At 41.1% G+C, this 24,883-nt stretch overlaps 1 protein-coding gene across 4 annotated transcripts; it reads left to right on the plus strand.

The window, feature by feature from the left end:
• The first annotated feature begins 30 nt into the window (after window positions 1-30).
• On the plus strand, window positions 31-24,557 carry rxrgb (retinoid X receptor, gamma b). 4 transcript variants are annotated; one of them, XM_069695073.1, is made up of 11 exons: window positions 31-186; window positions 6,281-6,423; window positions 15,875-16,107; window positions 19,107-19,251; window positions 19,587-19,766; window positions 20,167-20,327; window positions 21,489-21,618; window positions 22,123-22,255; window positions 22,668-22,759; window positions 23,056-23,161; window positions 24,003-24,557. In XM_069695073.1, the coding sequence occupies exons 2-11, from the start codon at window positions 6,363-6,365 to the stop codon at window positions 24,148-24,150; spliced, it is 1,389 nt and encodes a 462-aa protein (XP_069551174.1). In that variant the 5' UTR covers window positions 31-186; window positions 6,281-6,362; the 3' UTR covers window positions 24,151-24,557. The 4 variants fall into 4 exon arrangements, with proteins under 4 accessions (XP_069551174.1, XP_069551175.1, XP_069551178.1 ...); XM_069695074.1 differs by lacking the exon at window positions 6,281-6,423 and having other exon boundaries at window positions 32-186; XM_069695077.1 differs by lacking the exons at window positions 31-186; window positions 6,281-6,423 and adding an exon at window positions 6,450-6,556.
• The last annotated feature ends 326 nt before the right edge of the window (window positions 24,558-24,883 follow it).

The raw sequence follows: 24,883 nt of genomic DNA on the forward strand, positions 1-24,883 counted from the left end.
CTGTTGTCATTGGGAGAAGCCCTGTTTTGCCGCCCCCTCCCTCGCTGGGCCCCCGTGTATCGCCGCCTTGCAGAGTTCAGTCGGGCTGGGAGAGGAATGCGCTGGGATGCGGAGCAGCAGCGACTGGAGGAAATCGACGCAACAACTCGTACAATATGGACAGCCATGATCCATATTTACACCTCAGTAAGTAACGCTTCGGTGGTTTATCTACAGCCCGGTCTGACAGTTGTGTTCGTCACGAAGCTGCTGCATTTTGTTTGGACTTGGAGGGGGGAGTGCGTTGGTTTTATGGCGTCTTCTCTCCAGAGCTGTGCGCGAAAGTGTTCTCGGACTTTAACCACCGACTCCTGTCTGTGAAACGGTTTGTTGGGCTTCTCTCTTTAATGGTCGCTTTGCAACTGTGCGAATTAAAACGAAAGCTGCGGCCATTGCAAAAGTCAGGTGATCGTGGTTGTGCCGGTCAGGCAAGGTCAGAGGTTGGCACTTTAATTGCGCTTATGTAATTTATGGCGCTTGTCGCGCGTCTCTTGCTAAACTGTTTGAGACAGAAACACAATTTATTGGTCTGGGATGATCGTCGGATTCAGAGAGAACTGCATGTAACAGCACCGAGGAATGGCGGATTTGTACTGATAAACAAACTTGCAGCCTCTCTTGTTGTAGTAAGGAGTGTTAGACGCGCCCTGGTCAGCGCTGTGGTTATATTCAGCTGAATGACAGCATGATGTGATTTTGCTCTGTAAAGCTGAACTCTGGTCTGACTTTGCCCTTGAACCAGCTGATGGCTTTTTTTTTCTTTTTCTTTTTTTTAAATTTTTTTATTATCCTCTTTGTGACAGCTTAAAATCCACGGAGACAAGCAAGTGGGAAGCCCCGGAGTTTGCAACATGTGTACAGATCCGTTTGTGTAAACTGAATCTTTTGATTCAGACTGTATTTGGAGTGGTTGCCTCCAGCTCTTCTAGCTTCACTGAGTCACACACTATATGCATCACTTATCATGTGATGTTTTTTTTTTTTCCCCTCCCTGAATGATACACTGATTGTCAAACCCCTGCAATAAGAAATGTGTGCCTCTAAATCAGTACCTAGTTTGGAAAATTAAAGATAATAGTGGATTATTACAAGGACACAAATATAACCAGTCTTTTAAGACACAATTGTGCAGCCCCTTTATGTTATCACAGATATCTCGGCACCATTTGGAGGGGCTGAAATTTCTTTTCCATAATGAATGTGGCTCTCAGGGGAATGACAAAGACATCTGGATGGGAGAGCATGTAGAGGGAAACCCACAGTGTACAGAAGTAACAGAGCAGCCACCACTCAGGGCTGCACAGTCTTTCTTGTCTGTCTTTAAATACCTACTCTCATCTGGCAGTAGTGGCATCTCAAGATTTACACAGATGTCAATCAGACCAGTGTTTTTTTTCTGCAGATATGTTCAACTATTCAGCTCATTTAAGCAGATGTGGTCAGTCATGTCCTGCCCTATTTGCTTAGTAAGTATTTGTGAAATTCGTGGATTTTCTGGCACATTTTACAGTTTTTAACTTTAGTTGAGTGACACTTTTCTAAATTAAAGTCCCTGTGTACCATTTCAAGATGTGGATTTGTATTGGCTTCAGAGAAGAGTTTTGTCGTCCCATTACAGTGCCACAGAAATGCTGTTGGAGCTTTCTCACTACCCCACGAAGGCCATCAACACTGAAAACACGTGCCATTTTTTTGCATGTCCATAGTCCACAGTATAGAAAATTTGAGCTATGATCAAATGATGTAGTTATAAAAGTGGTGCTCATAAACCAGCTGAATCCTGCTCTCTTAGTGTATACATGCAGATTGCTAGTAAGGCCACTGAGCTGAGTGAAAGCCACAACCACTAAAAGATCATTCCAACTCTTGTTTTGTCTGTGTGTTGGCTCACAACTGTGATTTATGATGTATTTTAGCATCAACAGCCCACACACACCCAAAGCACGTATGACGTTGGGGCCATAAACGGTAACTGTATGTCTTGACGGAATTGTCACCCTTTGTAATGTGTCATGTGCATGAAGCCAAGGCAAAGCAGTGTGGAGTCAAAAAACAATCCGGTGATTATGTGCGGATTGTTTCTTGATCCACCTCCTTCGTTTTCCCAGACATGTTATGTTTCAGCAGGTTTGATGCAGGCCTGCCCGGGGCTTCCAAGTCGAATCAGCAAATTTCTCTCTCTCAGCACCTCAGCATTTTATTTTTATTTTCCGTCAGTGGAAGTGATTCCAGACAAGCTGACGAGTACCCGCTTGCTACTTTTGACAGTGAGAACTTCTTTAGCTCACAGATCAGGGAAGTCATGACAGAAAGAAGAACAGGATTGGAGAGTGAAGGGAGTGAAATAAAGGGGAAATGGAGGGTGGGGGTGGAGAGGAGATGGAGAAAAAGGTCACCCAAGTTGATGTGAACTCTCATCACTTGCCAGGGGTCAATGATTCACCTCCCAGTACACATACACACAACAGAGACAGACAGACAGAAGCCGAGAGGGACACACACATACAGCCATTGCCTATACTTCACTGCTGCAATATGCAGGCTTCCTGCATATCTCTTTGTACCACAAAATGTGACCGTGATAGCATGTGACTTAAAGAATGTGGGTTGTACTATTTGAGTGTGAAGTCCCTGCAGCATTAAAACCTGCTCTTTTAATGCCAATCCCCATTTAGATTATTTCCCCTGCCCACTCCTGCTGAATTGAATAAACCACACAGGTAAAGAGGGTGTGGCTCTCCGCAGGTATTTGCTCAGGGATTCTATAGCTTGAGAGCTGCAATGCCTCAGCGCCGACACATGTATTAGCACACAATACATACAATAGGTTTATTTTGATTGAGTGTGTGCATTTTTGTGTCAGTGTAAAATAGTCTGCTTGTCTTGAATGTGTGTGAGTGGGTGCAGATTGTGAGAACAGGGTAAGGGAAAAGAAGGGGTGTAAGGAGGCCATTCTCTGGGCTAATTGCCAGTAATTAGTCATTAATGAAGAAGGTCAAAGCCTTGATTTAATTCCAGCTTTAATCAAGCAGAAAGCCTTGAAAGGCCAACGTGCTGCAGCCGTATGTGGTTATGAGATGTATTAAGCTGTTTCTTTGCTAATTGTATAACAACAACATATATGTCATGCCTGGATGCACCGCACCGCTCATTTCCCATGCACTGACATACACTTTGGTATTGGCTCCACTTCACATCAAACATTAAATAAACTATTGTTTCCGCCTGACAGTGTGTCTCATTCTACAAGCTGCACCTGCAGCCATAGAGCTGTCACTGTGTGTGCAGCTGAAACATTATTGATTGCCTGCTAAATACCTTTCTGTAGAATTTGACAGTGTCCTAATATATTTAGGCAGTGCTACACTGATTAGCCGATTACTTCACGCATAGAAAATTATTTGTGTTGAGTCGGGATTCTAAAGTTTGGTGTGTCATATGATGAGTGGCATACTCTCGATGTTCTGCCAAAAGGGCTAGAGTTATAACAATAACAATAAAGAAATATAACCTAAAATAAGAATTAGAAAAAGAAAGACGCAAAACTGAAAGTATATGTAATAAACGTATAAAAATGCCAAAGTAGTAGATGGGTGTGAAATTGTTTTAGAATGTATTAAGGCAATTTTTACATCAGTTGCCGATCAAGATAAACAAAACAAAAATCATTTCTGGTTCCAGCTTCTAATGTGATGTGAGCATGTACTGTTTTTTTCCCCTCTGTTGTATATTATTGTAAATTAAAAAATGACTGTTAGTCAGACAAAACAAACAGTAAGAAGACATCACTTTGGGCTCTGGTAACTTATGATTGGCATTTTCTTAACTGGATTGTGACATTTTATAGAATAAACACCGTATACACACTGGGGGGCATGACGAATACGAGATGGAAATGCTAAATACTCGCATGCAAAAAATTTCCATCAAAACTGTTCATACTGGCGGCTATGTGACAATTGTTCAAAAAAAGGTTTGAAAAGGTTGAATAGTTGTTCACGCTTCTGAAAAATGAGAGATTTAGCAAAAAAACCTAAATATTGCGCAAAGACCTTAAATATTTAATCGCTGTTGTTAATCTAATGTAAAGCTTAGTGAAAAACGATTTGTTGCTGCCCTATATAACGAGCCAAAACCGAAACAAGTACGTGATTAGAAAGTTTAAGTACCAGAGAGTTCATTAACACTATTAATAGGAATGCGGTTGATAAGGCACTGATTTGACCGACCAGACATTAAGTTCTACTCTGTGACCCACAGAAGCACAAACAGCGGCAACAGGTACCAGCTACTAAGTACATTAGATCTCATTAAACCTCCCCATTGAGAGGCATGAAGAACATACGCTATATCTCGCTTGGTTATTTTGAGTGCTTTGAGTACCATTTAAGTGTTCTGTCTCACATCCACAAGTGTAAACATGCAGTGTACGCAGCACACAATACTGCTTTTCAACTTCCTTTTCCCTACAATGTCCATCCAGCTAAATATGTTACATGATTATGTCCTTCACGCTGTTGAAAATAAGGAGACGTCTGGAAATACTTTCCTCCTGAGATGCTGATTAGATTATTAGAAGTTCAGATGGAACATGTAAGAGTGTATCCTAAATTTAGGGCTGCCAATTATCCTCCTTCCCTGTCTTCACAATCCATGATACATCTATGATTGCTAATTATGGCTCTCAGGGTTAATTTGGCGTGCTTTTATGTGGGCCATGACACACTATCATAACGCAGCATGCGTTTAAGAAGGACTGCATTATTGAAATTTCTCCCTGTGGGATTTGTTAAATTTGAAAGGGAGGCAAGTGTTTCCTCTCCTTCACTGTTTTCCCCTTCTTTTTGTGTCGGGCTGCTGAGCTCCTTGCCAAACTACTGTCACTGAGTGGATAAGGTTACCAGTGGCTCTCCTTTAAGCAGTGTATAGACAGTTGATCTAATCACATGTAGGAACTCCGCGCAAAAAAAGCTCTGTAAGTAAAATAGATGCACACATGCCAGCGGAGGCTTCTCAAGTTGTTGGTGCTACATATCAATGCAACTGTCTCTTTCAGAAGCCTGAAGGTTATAGCAGGGGGAACATTTGATAGGATGACAAGTTAAAAGGAACAGCTGCAGGCTAAAATCGGTGTCAATTCCACGTGTATTGGCTAGGGCTATTTTCTGGTGATGATGATTTGACATACTTCTACGGCCAAGAATTAATGCTGCTTCTGATATTGTTAAACAAACAGAATTTACGTCATGTCGATTTTTTTTGTGCAGTTTGTTTTTGAAAGCCTCTCCTGATAGATAGCAATCTTTTAACGGGGGTTATTCTGCAGATTGAACCAATCTCTGCGCGGGTTTTCTAGTTTGTTCAGGTTCCCTCAGGATTTGTCATGTATTGTTCCTCATTGCCTTTAAGGTATATTTTTGGCCTGTGTTCACATCTGGGTTTTTGCTTTGCCGTGTGTTTTCTTGGCCATCGTAGAACATTGAACATGACAATTCCTGACTTCCTGGAATGCCATAACACTGGTTAAACACACAAACATTCTAACATGGCGCAACAGGCTAACTCGACATGCCACCAACAATGCCATGAAGCATGCATACTGGCGCAGTTATTTATTTGCATAAAGACAGATTGCAGATATTTTAAGGAAGATTACATTTTTTTTTTTTTTTTTTTGCCTCTTGTCACCTACTTTTTTAACCCGCATCCCGTTTATACCGCTTACATATCAGACATAGAGTCTGTGACTAATATATAGGAAAAAGAGAACAAAATGAAGAAATATCTACGACATCAATTTCTTCACATTGTCTTCCCATGCTCTCTGGGCGTGATCCCTTTTAGGAGGGTGTAATCGGAAACTTCTGGTTGTACTGTACTCTTACGTGTGACACCCTCCTCTACCATGACCATGCACACACACACACACACACCCCTCCCATGCTGGACACCCTGGTTGTGCCATTACAACAGGTGTCTCTGGGCAGATAGTTTTACCAACACTCGGAGAGAGAGACACGCACACATGAGTTGAGTGGGCGGTGGAAGAGCTGATTTGTGCAGCAGTTGGGCAGCAAACAGTTCCTTGCGGGATTGATCTCTGGGGAAGGATAATCTGGGTAATCCTATAACCGGCGCCGGTGGACTCCGCCTCTTTTGCTCCTCGTTGACGCCCCCCGCCCCTCTCGCACACCCATCCTTCTCCATGTCGACCCTTCCGCTCCTGTCCTGTCCTGTCCAGTGGTTGACCAAGTATCCACCGAGTCTGACACCTGATCCTGAGTGACTGGCGTTCTGCCAGCGCCACACTTGCAGCCGGAGGCATGTGGCACCCCATGGCATCACCTGCAACTGGAGGCAGCCCTGGGAGGGAGATAGGTCACTGTGAGTAGCTGGGTGTTGTCTTGCCTGTGTGTATGTGTGTGTCTGCTGTTGAAAATAGAGCACTGTTGTTCTGTGAATTTCCACGGAAGTGAAGCCCCAGCACTAAAAGCCAATGATGCACAGATGCATTACGGTAATGCCTCTAATCCCTCTGCACTCTTTGATGAAGTTATTTTGAATATTATTCTCCAGTGGAGAAACTTGCAAAATGCAGGGCAAATTCAATTGTGGATTTGCAATATCCCATATGTACTGTATTTTCACTGTCAGGCATCTCTTTATGTTTATGTTATTTTGCCTGGATTTGCATCTTTTCACAGCTTGACGCTCGACAATGCTGTGATTAAATCCACATTATTCTGACCTTTAGTAATGTTGATGAAATGCAAAGTGGACTTGTCAGTCTCCTTTTTTGATATCATGAGTAATTCAACACAAACGAGATGACTACAGTTTGATGCTGGTGGTTCATTGCTTTGATAATTTTGTGTCTTTTCAACCACTTATTAGAACTTGATGTCCAGATTTTTATGCTAATCAATTCCTGCCTTTAAAATCTTTGGATCATTTTAACCCGTTGTGACATGTGCAAGGCTTTGCTATTGCCCATTAGAATCGAGAGCTTGTGACTCACTTGAGGTCTCAGATGTGATCAGTGGAGCTGCCACTCAACTTTCAAAAAATGCCTCCAGGTCTCTGCCTTGTCCTTGACTATCTGTTTAACCCTCAACACTTGTCCCTTCCTATTAGGCCTCTCCATCCTGCTTTTTCTCTCTGTTTGTGTCTGCTGTCTGTCACCCTGCATCCTTCCATCAACGTTCACACTGATGAGGTTTGTTTTTTCTCTCTTCCTCCTTCCTGAAGAGGTGTGGGAGATGTTGATGTGAACACATGCTGTAGTTAGCCTATAAACTGGCTTCACTGTCTGTGGATGTGGGTATGTGGATATATATGTGCAGAGTGTGGACAGTAAAGCACTTTTGTGTTTTCAAGTGTCCTTGAGTGGAAGCATGTGACACTCCTGTTCACAAGTGTAGTTCCTCTTCACTGAAAACCATGAGGATATGCAATTGATTCTTTAGGCCAGAGTTGAATTAAGGATTCATAACAGTGGGAGATACTCTGATATAGACCCAAGTGTACTTTCCATGGCAACCCACGTGTTGTATGTTCACAATGGGGGGTTCAGCTTTTTCTGTGCTCCACAGCAGGACACTCGAAACAGCTGTGATACGGAGTAATTCATAATTCATGGTTTGATAAATGCTAGTGGTTTATACTACAGTGGCAATTTTGCATGTTTTCAACTAGTAGGTACAAATTCAGAAATCTATACATTAAATCTGAGCATTTTTCAAAGTACTCCATATATTTTTTTCATTAATTTTGTATGTCTGAGACAGCCCTTAGTTTATAGAGATGTCTGCTGAAAGGTTTAGTATCAAAAAGCTTTGTTAAAATGTTTGTTTATACTGAAAAAGATTATATATCTATTAATTTTCTGAGCTGATTTTGCCATTGTGGTTGCATGGAAGGTAAATAAAAGATGATAATATGCTTTAGAGGATGGTAAGATAAGCAGTACTATGCAATGCAGTATCTTGTAAGTAGTTTGTAGTTAAAGAGGTGACAGACTGGTGAGGCTCTAGCGATGTTGGTCTGACAGTCGATCCATCACATTAAATCTTAAAACAACTAATGGATGGATTGCTAAAAAAAATGGTACAGATATTAATGTGAGCCCTCAGGACAAAACCTAAAAATGTGTATGTTTTATGACCAAATACCTGTGAAAAAAAAACCTACATTCACACAACCTCAGCTAGACTTTGTATTTAGTGTTAAGTAGATGTTAGTAGGCGCTAAACTAAAATGGTAAACATTAAGCATCTAACATCAGCAGGTCTGACCTTATCTTAAAACACTGGTGTGACTAATCACAGCCTCAGAGCTGTGAGAATGGCTGTAGCCTGAATACTATCTCATCTAGTTTCATTTAGTTATTTCTTATTTTTTTATCTTTACCCATGAAGAACATATTCTATTTCTCAGATGTGTCATTACCACAAGACTTAACTCAAATTGAGTGTAGTTACTGCGCTGGTTGTGAAGTCTGGCTTTCTTTCTAGGATCTAGTCACAGGTCCAGAGGTCAGGTCGCCCTGGTCACACTCACTGGGTTGTCACATCATTAGATGAGTGGGTTAGTGTGTAGGGTGTGTGTGTGTGTGTGTGTGTGTGTGTGTGTGTGTGTGTGTGTGTGTGTGTGTGTGTGTGTGTGTGTGTGTGTGTGTGTGTGTGTGTGTGTGTAGCACATAGCTATCTCCCCACGGCTCCCCCTGTAACAGTGACAGACTACTTCTAGGAACTGATGTGAGTTACCTCATCAGACGGATCCACAAGGGCGGATGCTTGGATTTGCATTGGAGCTTTCAGTCCAGATGTTTGTTTGTTTTCGGCAGGATCGCTTGGTCAGCCTGTTCTGTGCTAGCTCTTGTTGTTTAAGTTCCAAACTTTTTTATCACTTGCAAAACAATCTTTATCTCGTCCCTGTCTCAGCCCTGGCCTCCTCATCGATCCTCTCTACCTCTGTGTAAAAAGTGTCCCACCAGCAAGTCTGCGTTCGTGGGCATAAGGACGTGGGAATGGTGACATACATATGGGAAAGTATGACATACTTTATATGCATATTAAGCAATTTATTTTTGTTTGTTTGGATCTATGCTGTTGTGAAATCCGGGGAAAGGGGAGCAGAGTTCATTTCTTTTCAGGAGAAGTGTGTATGAGTTCATTAGAGTGTTCTAGAGGGCAGATTTTAAGGTCAAAGAAGTTCGCTTGCTCAAGCTCTCGTGTTGTCACAGCCGCATGGCTTCATGGAAAAAAACATTTTCAACAAGAGAGGAAGGATACGCAGCTACAGCGACTCTTATTATAAGCTATGTTAATTTTGACTGTTGTCCTTGAAGCAGCTTTGTTTTATGTAACAATTGAGAATATCTTCATTTTCTCTCACCAATAACCATTTATATCTCCTAAATCACAGCTGTGCAGAAAATAAACAGGGGCTTTTCTCAATTGATGATCTAATGTTCTCAGCCAGGCGGTGAGATTAGGAGTGTGTGGTGGTGGTGGTGAGTGAGATCATGTGAGTGTTGGGGTGAGGGTCATCCATCATCCATCCATCCATCCATCCATCCATCCATCCATCCATCCATTGCTCCCCTTCCTTCCTCTCTGGCTCTTTTCCGCTCTCCATCCCCTCCTCCCTGGCCTCCCACCTTCTTGACAGCTGGCCTGCTGAGCTACAGATACTTACCCGGGGATAAGAGGATTTACTGACACAATTGATCAGACATCAACCTCATTTAGCAAAGAAATGAATGTTTTAAAGCGTGGTAATTTTGTTCTGGTGCGCGTGGATGATTTGTATGGTTGTTTTCTTTCCTCTTTTAGTGTGAGTGAGCATGTGTGGATGCGAGGAGTGTCTTTGAGGGTTCGCGACCAGCACCAGTGAGCTGGACTGACAGTGGGAAGATTTCTTAATTACATGTCCGCTGTATCTAATGAGCTCCGCAGGCTGTCCGTCTGATTACTTTAGGATGCACTCTGTTCTCTGTCATTTGGTCACAGCACTGTCAGCTGCAGACATGGACGTGAGAGCATGCACTCATTCTGCATAGACCCACACCAAATACATACAAAACAGGTATTAATCAGATCAATGCACATGCGGAGGATTCTTCTTTGTAGGGGCTAATCTGATGGATATCAAGGCTTGTGTTGATGTCCACCCCCAGTTACTTATCCCTCGCAGTATCCACTCTCAGTGCTGGTCTGCTATCCGGACAGGAGATATTATTAGTTAGTGGGCCATGGTCTTATTGAATTACCACATAGTGGAGCGCTCCATCTAGTTACAACCCAGTAATTAAGAGTTAAGGGATTTATGGGGTTTGTGGTCTATGATGTTTCTTTAGACCTGTTGCTCATCAGATTAGTGTGATACGTTTGTGGCTTTCTGTGTCATCGCTATCAGAATAAAAACTGGTCAACAGTTTGATGGTTGATGATATCGAGGTCTCCTCATTTTGTGTTCAAGGGAACACTATAATTTGATATTGTTTACACTGAAGGCCATAGTAAGACTTGATCTGTTTACGTGGTTAATCTATCAAAGGCCAGGAAGCAGTCAAAACAGTAATCACGGTTTTCCAAAGACCAACGTGATGCTTGAAAAAAAATAAAAAAAATAAAGCCGTATTATTATAATATAATTATAATAAGTGAGAAACAGCTTAATAAAGAACAATCAAGTGGTTATCAAAATAAATAGCTTTTTTTAGATTTAGTAAATAGTACTTTATCACATTAGAGGTCTCAAAGCACTTTACAGTTTGCCTCCCATTCACCAACTCACACGTGCACTCCTAACAATAGCAGTGCTGCCATGCAAGGTGTTCGCCTGCAATCAGAAGCAACTTGTACAACATCTTGTCCAGGGACAATTTGGCTTTTGGACAGGAAGACCTAGGGATTGAACTGCCAACCTTGTGATTATTGGGCAACCCTGAGTCATAGCCGCTCAGATGGTAGAGCGGGTTGCCCATATTGTTTAAGTGATTTCAAGTTTGCACTGAACAATAAATTGAAATAGTTATCATTCTGGATACCTTACCAATCTGTCTGATTAGCACTTTACTGAAAATAGCTACAACATCTAACAAACCCATCAGTCAAGTATCTAACATACCAAGTATTTCAGAGGTGAGCCAACAAGAAAATACACTGGTGTGTTGGAAAAACTGCATTTCTTGCATTTTTTGCTAAAAGTTGCTTTGATGTATTAGGATAAGTTTAGATTTTCAGAGCCGTCCATCCCAAATTCAGATCAAACTGTAATAGGGGGATCACTTTGCAAGTTGCACATCCCCTCACTGCAGTAATTTCTGGGAATGCTCGATGTAACTAGGCTGCTGCAGATAGAAATCTCTTTTGAACTTGGTTCAGGAGTTTGGCAACAGGCGACCTTTGATTTGCGACGCCAGCGGTCAAAGGTGCCCTTCACTGCTGTGTGTGTCTGTTTGCTCTCAGATAGATGCTTGAATTTCTGAAGCAGTGTCGGCATAAGTAAAGACTGACATTGTAACTAAGTCTGTGTGAATTCTGCACATCACTTATAATGATAAATGTATTACACTGTACACTTCAAGTACCTCCCAGCGCTCGCTAACATACTCTGCTGTGAAAGGTGTGACAGGACGGTACATTCCAGAGTCGTCTTTGTGTGGAGGTGATTTACATAGAATGGAGATGGAACAGCCGGTTGAGGCGGGTCGTTCAAGGATAGGCCCCTTTGAGCTGCTCTGGGCCGATTTATGCTTCCTCTGCTGAACATGTTGGCTTTCTTCCACACACACACACACAAACATACACTCTCGTCACAAAGCATGCTCACCTTGCCGGCCATTCCCCTTTAGGCATGCTACAAGCTGACTGTCCATGTGCTTTTGTTCTCCCCTTCGTATTGCAGCCACGAAGGCTCTCATCTTCGGACAAAATGCATTTGTTTCAAACATGCAGGTTATGTTTTACACTGTTCCTCTCTTCAGACAGACAAGAAATTAGCACGTTTAGGTTTCAAATAGGGCTGCACCTAAAAATGTGTAGCATTACCTATGCACTGGTTATTTTTCAGTTAATTATTTCATCTATAGATGACATATATTAGTGCAAATTGCCATTCAAAAGTTGAAATTCAAGTTGAATTATTTTTTGCGATAAACAGGCCGAAACCCAAAGTTATTCATTTTACAACAATATAAAACAGTAACAAAGAGTCACACAGAGCGTGGTGACAAATGACTTTACAATTACTCAATTATCAAAATTATTGTTGTTAGATTTCTGCCATTCAACTAATCATTTCTTAGTTTTAGAATTAGCTCAAGTTACGCTGCTTGTTACTGGCAGCATCAAATAATCATAGTTTTGAGAACTGAGCAGTTTCTATCTTAAAACAGTCTTAAAAGATTGCAATGCATTGATGATTGTAAACAGTACTTTGAGTTCTAGTCAGTGGTGTTGTCTTGCTTGTTTGTCCTAACTTTTAGATTATTTATCAGTGAGAAATTGTAGACATATTTCTGTACAGAAGTCAGTTTTAAAAGATCCATTCTTGAGGTTTGTGTGAAGTCCAAAGGTTTTTTGTAAAAAAAAAACAAAGTAAAAAATCTGTATGCCCCACCAAACTGCTATTTCTCTTTTCTTAGACATTTGTTGGTGTTTATGTCTGCAGGAGCATGTCGCCCAAGTGTTGGCTGGAGTGACGATAGTCCTGTTACCATTCTCCTCAGCACTAGAATAGAATGGATCTTTACGAACCCCAAAGGGAATTTGTCATGCACATAAAGAGAGGGGTCAGCGCACAAAATCAGACACAGTACTTGCTGTACAGTGGTCATCTATTACATAAGCTTGTTGATTGGATGAAAATGCTCTCCGAAACACTGGGAACACTGCCACCATTGTTGAATTTAAATCTACATAGTACATTTTGTTCCATTACTGCCTGTAATGCACAACAGTATGGAGAGAATTTTAAAGTGTATTTCATTGCAGAATATGTCTTGTATCCAGTCAGCTCTGTAGAGGAGAGAGAGAGATAGAGGCCCCAATACATTTTTGCCTGCCAGGGATCACTCATGGAGGGCTGGAGAAAGTGGGCGAGTAAAAAAGGGGGTGGAGGCTATAGTCTCAGCGCTAAACAGGAAGTTGCACAACATCTGTTCCTTGGCATACAAAGAGGGAGTGAATGGCCAGCTGTGTTTTTTAGAGTGTTTTCATGTAAAAAGTGCTACATCCAGGCAGACATCTGACATTCCTCTGTTTTTCCCCAATTTCTTTGAAAACTGAAAGCATTTTGTCTGTCACTAGTACAAGTTTCCATTTCCTTTCAGTAGACTTTGTTCTTCTATTGTGCAGCTGAGGAGAAATTAATGTGGGCTTAATGGCTGCCAGAGGTTAAGTATCAGAGCAACATTTCAAAAGTATTGCAAAATGTTTAGCAAGTTGTTCTGTGAAACTCTGAAAAGTTACTGCAGCAAACTTGTCAGGCAAAACAGCCCAAACACTGTTTGTGAACAAACAATTATTTCTCATAACTAGGCAAAGAAGAAGCCCTTCTTTGTGTACATAGAAGCGGTGCCTGTGACAACCGCAACTCTGGGCAAGAGAAACTCCACAGAGTATATTTCACTGTTAGCATTGAGCATTTACCTCAGATAACACTAGAAAAAGCAGTGTTACTCTTTATTTGTATTATTCCATTTCAGATCACAGTGACAAAGTGAGTTAAAGCACCTAAAGAAAAAGCAATTATGGATATGTAAAGTTCAAAAACAAATTTGCAAACCTAACTCTACTCTCACATGACAAGGTGCTCTTGAAAATGTTCTATTCATACCCAAGGCCTGTAACAGTGAATCGTCGCACTGGGGTTTGAAAAGATTATCACAAGTTTAGTCATATTCAAATTGAGATTTACAACTAATGATTTTTTTTTAATTTTTTTATTGATGATTCATTTGCAGACTTTTTTTTAATTTTTTTTATTTTTTTTGATCAATTCATTGACTTCTTTTTTTGGTGTAAAAAAAATGTCTGACAATATAACAATATGCAATCAGAACTTCTTATAGCTAAGGGGATTTTTTTTGTGTGTGTGTGTCTTGTTTTGCCTGACCATTTGTCCAAAATCCTAATTTCTTTACTATCATGTCAGAAAGAGGAAAGCAGCCGATCCCCACATTTTTAGAAGATCCGGGAGTTTCGGAAACGTTGCCTGAAAATTTATTTTAACAGTTTTTCAAAGGGAAATTATTGGACTAATTGTTGCAGCTCTACGAGGGTCCATATATACAAAATACTGCTGTGCCAAGCTGCAGCATCTTTCATTTAGTCTTTGGAGCAAAAAATAATGAAGCCACGCTGCAATTAAACTGGAAAGGTTAAATAATAAACTAAATCTTTTTGTTATTTACACTTTAATCAGATCAGATTTGCTGGCTCCAGGATTATGAGTGGCATCAGTCAATCTTTGCAAATTTGAAATGTATTTTCAAGGGACAAAGGATTTCCCTATTCCCTGTTGGGGTTGAGACTTTCCCCACTATGAATCATCTTTGAAAGCATTTTAATTTCAAATGGAAGGGGTCTTATGCTTTTTATTTCTCCTGGGATTAAGCCTAATGGTGGTGGTGCCACATTAAAATTGAACTACAGTGATCTTTGGGCACCTGTTTGGGCTTAGAGGTAAAAAAAAAAAAGGAAAAATGACTTTTATTTGCAGACTCTAAGAAACCAAAACACAGCTGCTGGTCATTGCTTGTCCATGCTATCATGCCTTTGCACACACACACACGCACACACACACACACACACACACACACACACACACACACACACACACACACACACACACACACACACACACACACACACACACACACACACACACACACACACACACACACACACACACACACACAAGACACAGGAATGTGACATTTAAATAAGAACATGTGGCATTGGGCCCAGTATCACACTGCTTATGAGTCTATGTGTGTGTGTAAAGGTGGGTGAGGGGGATGGTACACTGACACTCAAGCAGAAGCTTCTGCAGACTAATCCAGATGTTTATGTCTGTATGATGGTATGTCAATCTTCATGAGTAACATTTTACTCAAGAAATCCCAGTTTAATTTCTTTCAGTCATCAAGATTAGCCTGGAGAGGTGCTGCTCATCGCGTCTGTCTATACCGTGACATTTGTATGTGATTATTATGTGTACACTACATGTTGGTCCTGCATGTACATACTGTACGTGTATGATGACATTTGCTCAAATATGTGTCGCTCATAGCCACAACACGCATGAAATTACACACCAAGCTCTGTTACCCAGTTGATTGACAGCTTTTCTAAATAGGTCATCTATGTAAATGCCAGCCTGTCAGTTTACATCAATGGATACAAAGCAAAGTCAGCACCCTGTGACCAACATCCGATGGGCTTCACTCTGTTGCCATGTTTGTACAACACTGACTGCTTTAAAACATGGTGCGGTATATTGGTCATCAATATACTCTAAGGCAGGCGTCAATCCTGGTCTTGAATCGTTTTAAAGGTGCAGTGTGTCTGATTTAGTGGCTTGAAGTGTTGAAGTTGCAGATTGCAACCAACTGAACCTGTACTGTAAATTTTGGTTGGACAAAATATTCGAAACACTTTTAAATACGGTGCAATGAACCAAAAGATGACCTGTCTCACAATTACAAGCTTCAAAAATACAGATTATGTGTTGTCATCGATGCATTTGATTCGGGTTGGTGTACCTAACAACCTTGTAACTCTATTAGTCTTGCGTCTGCTCATTCTTTTCTCTTCTCCTCCAGACTCTACAGGGCCGATGAGTACAGCCCACACCCATCCTTCAATGGGTGGCATGGTGGGCCACCCGTCCGTCATCAGCACCTCCAGGCCCCTACAGTCCCCCATGTCCACCTTGGGCTCGCCGATGAACGGCCTGGCCTCGCCCTACCCCGTCATTACATCGTCTCTAGGCTCTCCCTCTGTATCGCTGCAGTCTACTCCCAACATGAACTTTGGACCTATCAGCAGTCCACAGGTGAGAAATTGTGTTTGATGGTCGCCATATAACAAAGGCAAATTCAGATTTGTTTTTTAATGTGAAAAGAATACATCTATTTAAGATTAATAGGTTTATGAAGTTTGGTAATTGAGAGCTTGTGCTATCCAGAGCAACATTTGTAAGCATAAGAGAAAGTGGTTTGAAGCAGAGTGCATGTGTTTAAATTAAAGCATGCAGCTATTACTAAATACAACTGCTACTTTTGGTGCAATCCACATGTGTTGAACTATCATGTTCTTTGGTCGGTCATGTGCCTTTCATTCCTGGCAACTCCAGCAGCAGACAGGGGGTTGAAGGTTAGGCATATCCAATGTGTTTGGCTGGCAAACCTTGTCTTTCCTCTGGCTCTCCTACCCTTCTACTGACCTTTAAACTTCTCGCCCTAAAGGTCAACCCTGAGTTCTGAATTACTGCTCTCATGCTAGGGGACTTAAGATGCTGTCCGACTGTTAGTCCTTTGATAGATTACTGGAAGACAGACAGAAAAGCGACCTAATTTTTCCTGGTTTCTCTTTTCCTGACATTTTGTTTTTGCTCATCTCGTCTACTTTAAATATTATGGCTATTATACCAGAGTGGTTTATGATCCTAACAAAGTTCCTCTCTTTGTGAGGTTGCATTTCTTAAGATTCAATAAGAAATAAACAACAACAATATACACAAGATTGCACTTCTTTTTTCCTGTGGAGCACAATGGACTACAAGAAAGAGACAGCCAGGGGAGGTGCTCTTTTTTAGTGGTCTATGGCATGAACTACAAATCCCACAAGGCTCAGTGCTTTGACAATCAGCCACTCACGCATACAGAAACACATATGCCCACACACATGTGGTGCTTCAGAGGCTGGATCGAGGCCAGTGCTGCGGGGCACAGCAGACAATGATATGCTTGCTTCAATCATGGCATGGATCAGGGGCCTTTAGGGGCAGCCTGTGTTAATATGATGGTGTGGAGTAACAGTCTTTTCACTGCTCACCAACTGCAAAGTGGTCACTGTGTCGTGTAACATCTAGTGTGTTTTTCATGGTTGAACTGAAGTTCATGAGCAATACTGGGATGACAGGAAAGCAAATTGAATATTACAGTTGTACATGCAGCCTAATAATTTTTTGGGGATATTTTTATTCTCCAAATTATGTGGATCATTTGATTAATATTTGAAGGTTGTCACTCATAGTAAAGAATCAAGTCTTAACCAAATCTATAACAGCAGCAATAGAAAACATTCAACACTCATTTAATTTTTAGTTTTTTTACATGGTCGTGTTTAATATTATGTATATTATTTACCAGTCAAATTGATTAATGGCTATTTAAACCCATCGCTTGCTTTGAGTGTGGACTTCATCTTTGTTTGCCAGTAGGGCTGAAACTTGCTATTAATCTCATTAACAATTAATAAGTCACTAATTATCTAAATGAACTCATTAATCATCACAATTTCCTCAAAGCCCAACAAACCCTGTGAAAAACGGATTCTTTCAGTTGCATTTATGTCGCTGATGGTGCCTTTAAAACTCCATATTATGCTAAATAGTTGCTAGATTAATGTGTTGTGCATGAAAGGCCCAAGTGAACCTTGCATGTATGATGGAGTACGTTTCTCTTACCATGTGTTGAATAAAGAATGTATGATGCATCAATAATCCATATACAGTGCTTGTAGCTCTTCTCTATAGCAGTATGTTGTCTACCTAAAGCGGCATGTTGTCTGAACAACTGTTTCAAAAGACTTGTTTTTTTTCAGACCATATACAATGAATTATTTGTGAAAACTCTATTGTACCCTGAAGAGAGGTAGTGGCTCACCACTGACTCACTGATGAGTGAGTACCGAGGGGCTGAATACTCATTTGAATGTGACTATCTGCCTGTAGGGTATCTACAGTGGGAGAACCAGCGCACTCAGAGAAAAGTAAAAGACGTCAAAAAGAAAATCTCTTGTATGCTCTCCTCTGCTGTAAGGTCACAACTATAGAGTCCTAAAGTCAGTCTACCATTAGAGGATATTCAGAGTGGACATTGTAAATAAGTGATAGGAAGAGCCTGAGGTGACTGTGGGAAGGATGTCCTATATGTCACACTGCATCAAATATATAGGACACAAGGGCATATGTAGGTCAGCCTTGTTTTCTGTTGGGGTACAGATGTTTGCACATCAACAAGTAAACAAACATAAATGCATATCACAAGTATGCATTGGTTCTCATCAGTGGGAGAGGGTCAAAGGTTAGGACGATGATAAGAGAACAAGGAAGATATGCAGATGTCTAAAGAAAGCTGACTTGTTGCTCAGTCTTGAACACTTTGCATTCTTTATCTAAGAGGCTTCATTAGTCCTACTGTGTGAGTGGGAGTCTCATTTTACCTCATTGGGGAGTCATCCTTATGTCTCACGGTGCTTCTTGATGTCAAATATGAGACCCCATATTGTTTGAAGAGTCATCAGTTACATGAATTAAAGTGTGCATTTTTGTGAGACCACCTGCTGTACCATTATAAGTATCTGATTACACTTTCAAACAAGAGTTTGGGCAGATGAAATTAATTTTACATTGATTAGAACTCTCAATATCTTATCTATATTTCCTTGACAGTCAGACCATGTGAGATTTGACATGTATGCCCTCTGCTGTTGGGTTTGAGAAGTGCAACTGTTGCACACGTGATTCTTCTCCTATGCTTCTGCCTGTCAACAAACATTAACAAACCTGTATGACAAGCCTCTGCCCCTCCCACCGTTGCTCCTTAGCATGTGATCTACCCTGAGACACTTTCACAATAAAGTGTGTGGGTGGAGTGAATATGAGCCAGTTGAAGACAAAATGAGAAAATAGGGGAAGCGAGAGAGCGTCATAAGACTGGCAAAAAGTTTTCACTTCCTCCCTGCTTCCTCCTCTGCGCTGCTCTCTTTAGCTCTAGCCACTTTAGCTTCAACTCTTTGTTCTCTCTTCTGCCTTCATGACATCTTCAGATGAACTCTATGAACAATGTTAGCAGCTCAGAGGACATCAAGCCTCCGCCAGGCCTGCAGAACCTGGGGAACATCAACTACCAATGTACGAGCCCGGGGGGGATGTCAAAGCACATCTGCGCCATTTGTGGGGACCGCTCCTCAGGTAATGTCACAGGGTGAGGATGCAGGAGAGCGATGAGCAAATAAATTTACAGTGCCACTCCCCGCAAAAATCGCCTCCCAGATGAGGACACATAACAAAGACAGGCTGGTTTCAACATTATCGGGCAAGCATTTTGTCAGCTGTAGAGCTGTAGTTTTCCTGTTGAAAATATATTTATTGTTCTCTTATCAGTAGTTGTGTATTGCGCAGTAAATGAAATGTGTCCAAAAAGAGGTTTACACACCTCACTGTGAGCCTTATGATGTATGTACTGTAAGATGCAGACTTATTGGTGGTTCCAAGCAGCACTGATGTTGTGTGTCCATCCTCCACAGGAAAGCACTATGGCGTGTACAGCTGTGAAGGATGCAAAGGCTTCTTCAAGAGGACCGTCCGTAAAGATCTCACCTACACATGTCGAGACAGCAAGGAGTGCCTGATTGACAAGCGCCAGCGAAACCGCTGCCAGTACTGTCGCTACCAGAAGTGCCTGGCCATGGGCATGAAGAGGGAAGGTGTGTGTGCATGTGTTCAAAACTCACTCATGCATAGGGATAACTCTGAGCGTGAGCTATAGCCCTGTGCTCTTATTCATTTAAACATTGAATAAACTGAATATCTTTAGGTTTTCGATTGTTAGTTTTGCACACACACAAAAAAGATTCTTGCTATCATTATGTTGTGCTTTAGAAAATTGGGATTGGGATTTTTGACAATTTGTGACCTTTTATTGTCCATTCAATTCATTACTTAATGGGTTCTAGTAAATAAGGCTGTTTGTCTTATTTGAGGGTGTGTCTTTAGTTAATAGTCAAACTGTAAAGCTGGGACTCTGTTTTATTGTTGTTCAGCGTGCTGATATTCTTGATTTGCTGATATCATACCTAGAATGTTTTTATGTGTGTTTGTGTGCAGCGGTGCAGGAAGAGAGGCAGCGTGGGAAGGAGCGGGGGGAGAACGAAGTAGAGTCTACCAGCAGTTTCAATGAGGACATGCCTGTGGACAAGATCCTGGATGCTGAGTTGGCGGTGGAGCCCAAAACAGAGACGTACAGCGACGGCAGCCCCAGCAACTCAGTAAGGATGACAGACACTGAGCTTGGTTTGGGGAAACCCATGAACTCTTAAAGGGATAGTTCGGATTCAAACAAAACCCACCTAAGAAAAAAAATCCACCTAAAACAATCCATATCACTTTAAATGTGCGTTATATCTAGAATATTTTCACCGCTTTACCTTGCCCTCGGACAACCTCTTCCCATGGGGTACTGAAGCCATTATAGCGCTCTCTTCAAAGCCACCAGACTCCCTTGACAAAATGATAATTGTACTTTGCAGAACATGGGAGGTGCTGTTCTACCACTGCCTCTGTCAAACAATCAGAACTATCCCTTTAATCACTGTTGTTATCATGAGACTGTTGGTACAGATGGGGAGCCACTGACTGATAGAATGTGCTGCTATTTGATCTGAAAACCTGATCAAAAACATACAGCGTGTATCCCAGCTAAGCAGAAAAGTTATTTTTGATCGTGAAGGTGATTGGGTGGAACATGTTCAGTCTAAGAGAAAATAAATTCAGATGTCCAGACACTGATGTTGTTCTGATCAGTAAAGTAATCAAAGATAAATACAGTAACAGGTCATGAGACTAAACCCGGGCTCTTGTATTGCTCCAAAATTCAGACAAGTTACTGCTGAGGAAAATCTGCTAAGAGTTGCTCTGAAGTCAGATTTGTTCATGTTTGCCATTTTTCATGTTGACTTAATCATGTAAACCAATTCAAGATCTAAAACTAACATCTGAGAAGTCTGTAAATTAATAGTGAAGTAAACAGATGACAATTTACTGAATAACCCTGTACAATCTAAAACAGCCCTGTAATAAATGATAGCAACCGATGCTCATAACATTAAACTTTGTTGACAATGTGTGAAAAGGAGTAATGCATTTAATTTGTCATTTGTGATCCTGTTTGTAGGTTTAATTGCATTCTGCTGCAAGACATTTCCAATCTTCTTGTCTCTCTCTGTCTCTCTGTACGTGAACTTCAAGAATGTATTAAAAGCTTCACAAGTAACAAGAGGAAATTGCTGGTTTATAAAGCCCCTTAAAATACTTAGAGCTGCACCTGCTCAGTAACTGAGGTTAGAAAAAGTTCAGATGTCACAGACAGAGCTGCCAACAGAGTTATTGACTGTATAGTTTTGGTATTCTTCATCCTTGTTCCTCTCCAGACCAACGACCCTGTCACCAATATTTGCCAAGCAGCAGACAAGCAGCTCTTCACTCTGGTGGAGTGGGCCAAAAGGATCCCGCACTTTTCGGAACTTCCCCTGGACGACCAGGTCATCCTACTACGAGCAGGTAAGCAGACAAACACAATGTATTTATGTGCACGGAGGGGATGCACAAACACACACACACACACACACAAACACACACACATCGAGAACATTTCCCTAGTAAACAGCCCTCTCTGTGACCTTCTGTCCTCATGTTTGTGGAGTATTTCCACCAGACTGGCTCATCCCCTGACAGGCCGTCTATTTCAGGCTTTTACATTTGGTCCACACATTTTTGCCATCTAGTTTAATGGAGCAGTGAAACCAAATATAACTGGACTATTTGCCAAGTCCCAACAGTGAGGTTTGCAGCCGCACCAGCGCTGACCTCTGCTGGTGAGAGACTTCACACACATGCCAAGATCAAGAAGTCAAGAAGTCACAGAACAGACGTAATTAGAGACTTTGTAACTTTAATAAGCAAAGCAGGCAACGACTGGCGAGTTACAGAATTGTACTGAACACAAACTAGAGCAGGATTTTAAGGAGAGGGATAAATGTTTTTCTCTTTTTTTTGGGCTTCCAGGCTGGAATGAGCTGCTCATCGCCTCTTTCTCACATCGCTCAGTCACGGTAAAAGATGGCATCCTGTTGGCAACAGGTCTTCACGTCCACAGAAGCAGCGCCCACAGTGCTGGAGTGGGCTCCATCTTTGACAGGTATGAGGCAACAGTTACTACATTAACTTTTAAAACTGGGTTTACACAGCTACAGCCATCTGCTACGACTCCCTTTGGGTATCCAGGAATAGAAAAATGGATATCAAACATGTATAATATAATTTGACAATCAGACTGCTTTATTCCAGATTTTGTGGCTCTATTAGATATATTATAGTAATGTTGTGGTCTGAGGAAGGACGACTTTGCTATATGACAGTTTGGGTTTCTGCTGTCTTAGTTGTACTCATTCATGGAGTTTTCTGGTGTCACGTTAGTTAAGTTAAACACCTGTGAGAAGATGCCGATTGTTTACTAGCAAATGATGAGAAAAGTATACATAATTGTGGCTATTGCTTGATTCCCTGTCGGTGTTGTGACTCTTCAATGTTATTTGTTTGATGTCCTGCAGAGTCCTCACAGAGTTGGTATCTAAAATGAAAGATATGCAAATGGATAAAACAGAGCTCGGCTGCCTGCGAGCCATCGTCCTCTTCAACCCAGGTCAGTCCGGATTCCTGTGAGCTGAGACACTACTAAGCAATATTTTCAGAGATGTAATATTTCACTGCTCATTTTGATATTTGCGTTGCAATCATTCAGCAAGTGCATTTGTGTGCATCGGTCAAACATAAAGTTGGGTTTCTTAATATTATGGTTGCCTGGAGAGGCTTAACATTGAATCCTTACCAAGGAATGACACAGTGGCCCTGTGACATCATGGTTTTAATATCGGTTTTGACCATAAATATGTTTGACTGCACATTTGCACTGTTTGACTTTGAGTTTGTTTGCTTCAGATGCAAAAGGTTTGTCAAACCCACCAGAGGTTGAGGGACTGAGGGAAAAGGTCTACGCTTCACTGGAGTCGTATACAAAACAGAAGTACCCAGACCAGCCCGGCAGGTAGCAAATGCATTACATTACAATGCCGATCGATATTAAACACTATTGTTTTAATAGCTGCTTGGGTTGTACAGTTTACATCACTGTTCATTACTACACAGCTCTTACAGGAGTACAAATCTTTGACTTGACTACAGCTGTAAATTTAAAAGGAAAAAAAGCTGATGGTGTTGTTTGATGGAAGCAATTGACTGTTTATATTTTACCTATGGGAGCTGAATGAGAGCAACAGGTGCAGTACAAGGAGCGAAAAGCACACACTGCCAACTTCCTGAAAGCTAAAGACACAATATAACTGAAAACACACCGTGTATAGTACTATGTAACCTTTTTGGTGACATTTATAAAGTTACTGAGGCTGCTGCTATAAAAAATATATCCCACAAATGTTGCTGTGTTTGTACACTTATATATGTCTATCCTAGACATACCATACTATATTATTATTGCATTTAAAAAGTAATACTCATAAACACTCCTTTAAAGGTACTTGATCATCATTTATTAGAATGCTCAATTTAAGAGTCTGAAACTAACTCAGTGCAATAACACTAATCATATATATATATATATATATATAAAATACTGTTTGATATTTTAAAGTAAGCTTTATAGCTCTATATACTCTGTGTTTTGCATGTAAAAGCATCATCAATAAAGTAACTAATGATCACAGTTGTAAGGTAAAGTGTTTTGTTTGTCTATTTATTGGACTTTGAATGATATGAATGAAAAATAATGTTATTCTAACAAATTGGAGCAAATTTGTTAATGACTTTAAAACACGACTTTGTGATGTAGATCACTTCAGCTCGTGCCTCACTCCTTCCGTCATCCCCAGGTTTGCCAAACTGTTGCTCCGCCTGCCCGCCCTGCGCTCCATCGGCCTCAAGTGTCTGGAGCATCTGTTCTTCTTCAAGCTAATCGGCGACACACCTATCGACACCTTCCTGATGGAGATGCTGGAGGCTCCGCATCAGATCACATGACACCAGTCTTCCCCTTCCCCCCTGTATATACTCCTGCGTTGTGAGCGATATGAAGATGGAACAAAAAGACTTGTAAAACGACCTATTTTGTACCAAGCAAAAATAATGTAATTAAAATTGCAAAAAATGGTATTTTGTGGTTGTGGGGAGGGCGCAGTCCTGAGACGGAGGATCGAGTACACTGTCAAAATGAATTATAATAGAGTTGTTAACAGATTTTGTATATAGATAATTTCCGGTGTTTGTTATAAAAACAAAGCAATGCATTTGAAAAAGAATCATATTTTATTCAAAAGAGGAATTGTATAAATACAGAAACCATCCCTGCATTTCTTAAAACTCATTTGAGAATTCTTACAGAATAAAGTTATTTAAAAATTAATGTGAAATGTGTTGTGTGCGTGTGTGTGTGTTCTATTGATCTGTTTCATCACATTTGACTGGTCTACTTTGTAATTTCTTTTATTGGCTTTGAAAAAAACCGCATGTTCCTTCCTTGTATTTTCACCCTTTCTCCACCAGATGGCGTCCACAGTGTATTGGAGACCGGACAGATGCTGCTCCACAGCATGTTTGATATCCATCTGTCTGCAGATTCCTGTATCCTCCTCATGGCTCCAGTCTGTCAGGGCTATACACAGGCCCTAGGTGGACCTTAGCATCAGGGACACCAACCTTAAACCTCGTCAGAAAGACCTGGAGATACTCTGAGAAACAAAACAACAAAGGCTGG

Source organism: Brachyistius frenatus, unplaced genomic scaffold (genome assembly GCF_029030835.1).
Source record: "Brachyistius frenatus isolate BFR_SWC_R1_liver_20210118 unplaced genomic scaffold, ASM2903083v1 Contig_18, whole genome shotgun sequence".
NCBI lineage: Eukaryota > Metazoa > Chordata > Actinopteri > Embiotocidae > Brachyistius > Brachyistius frenatus.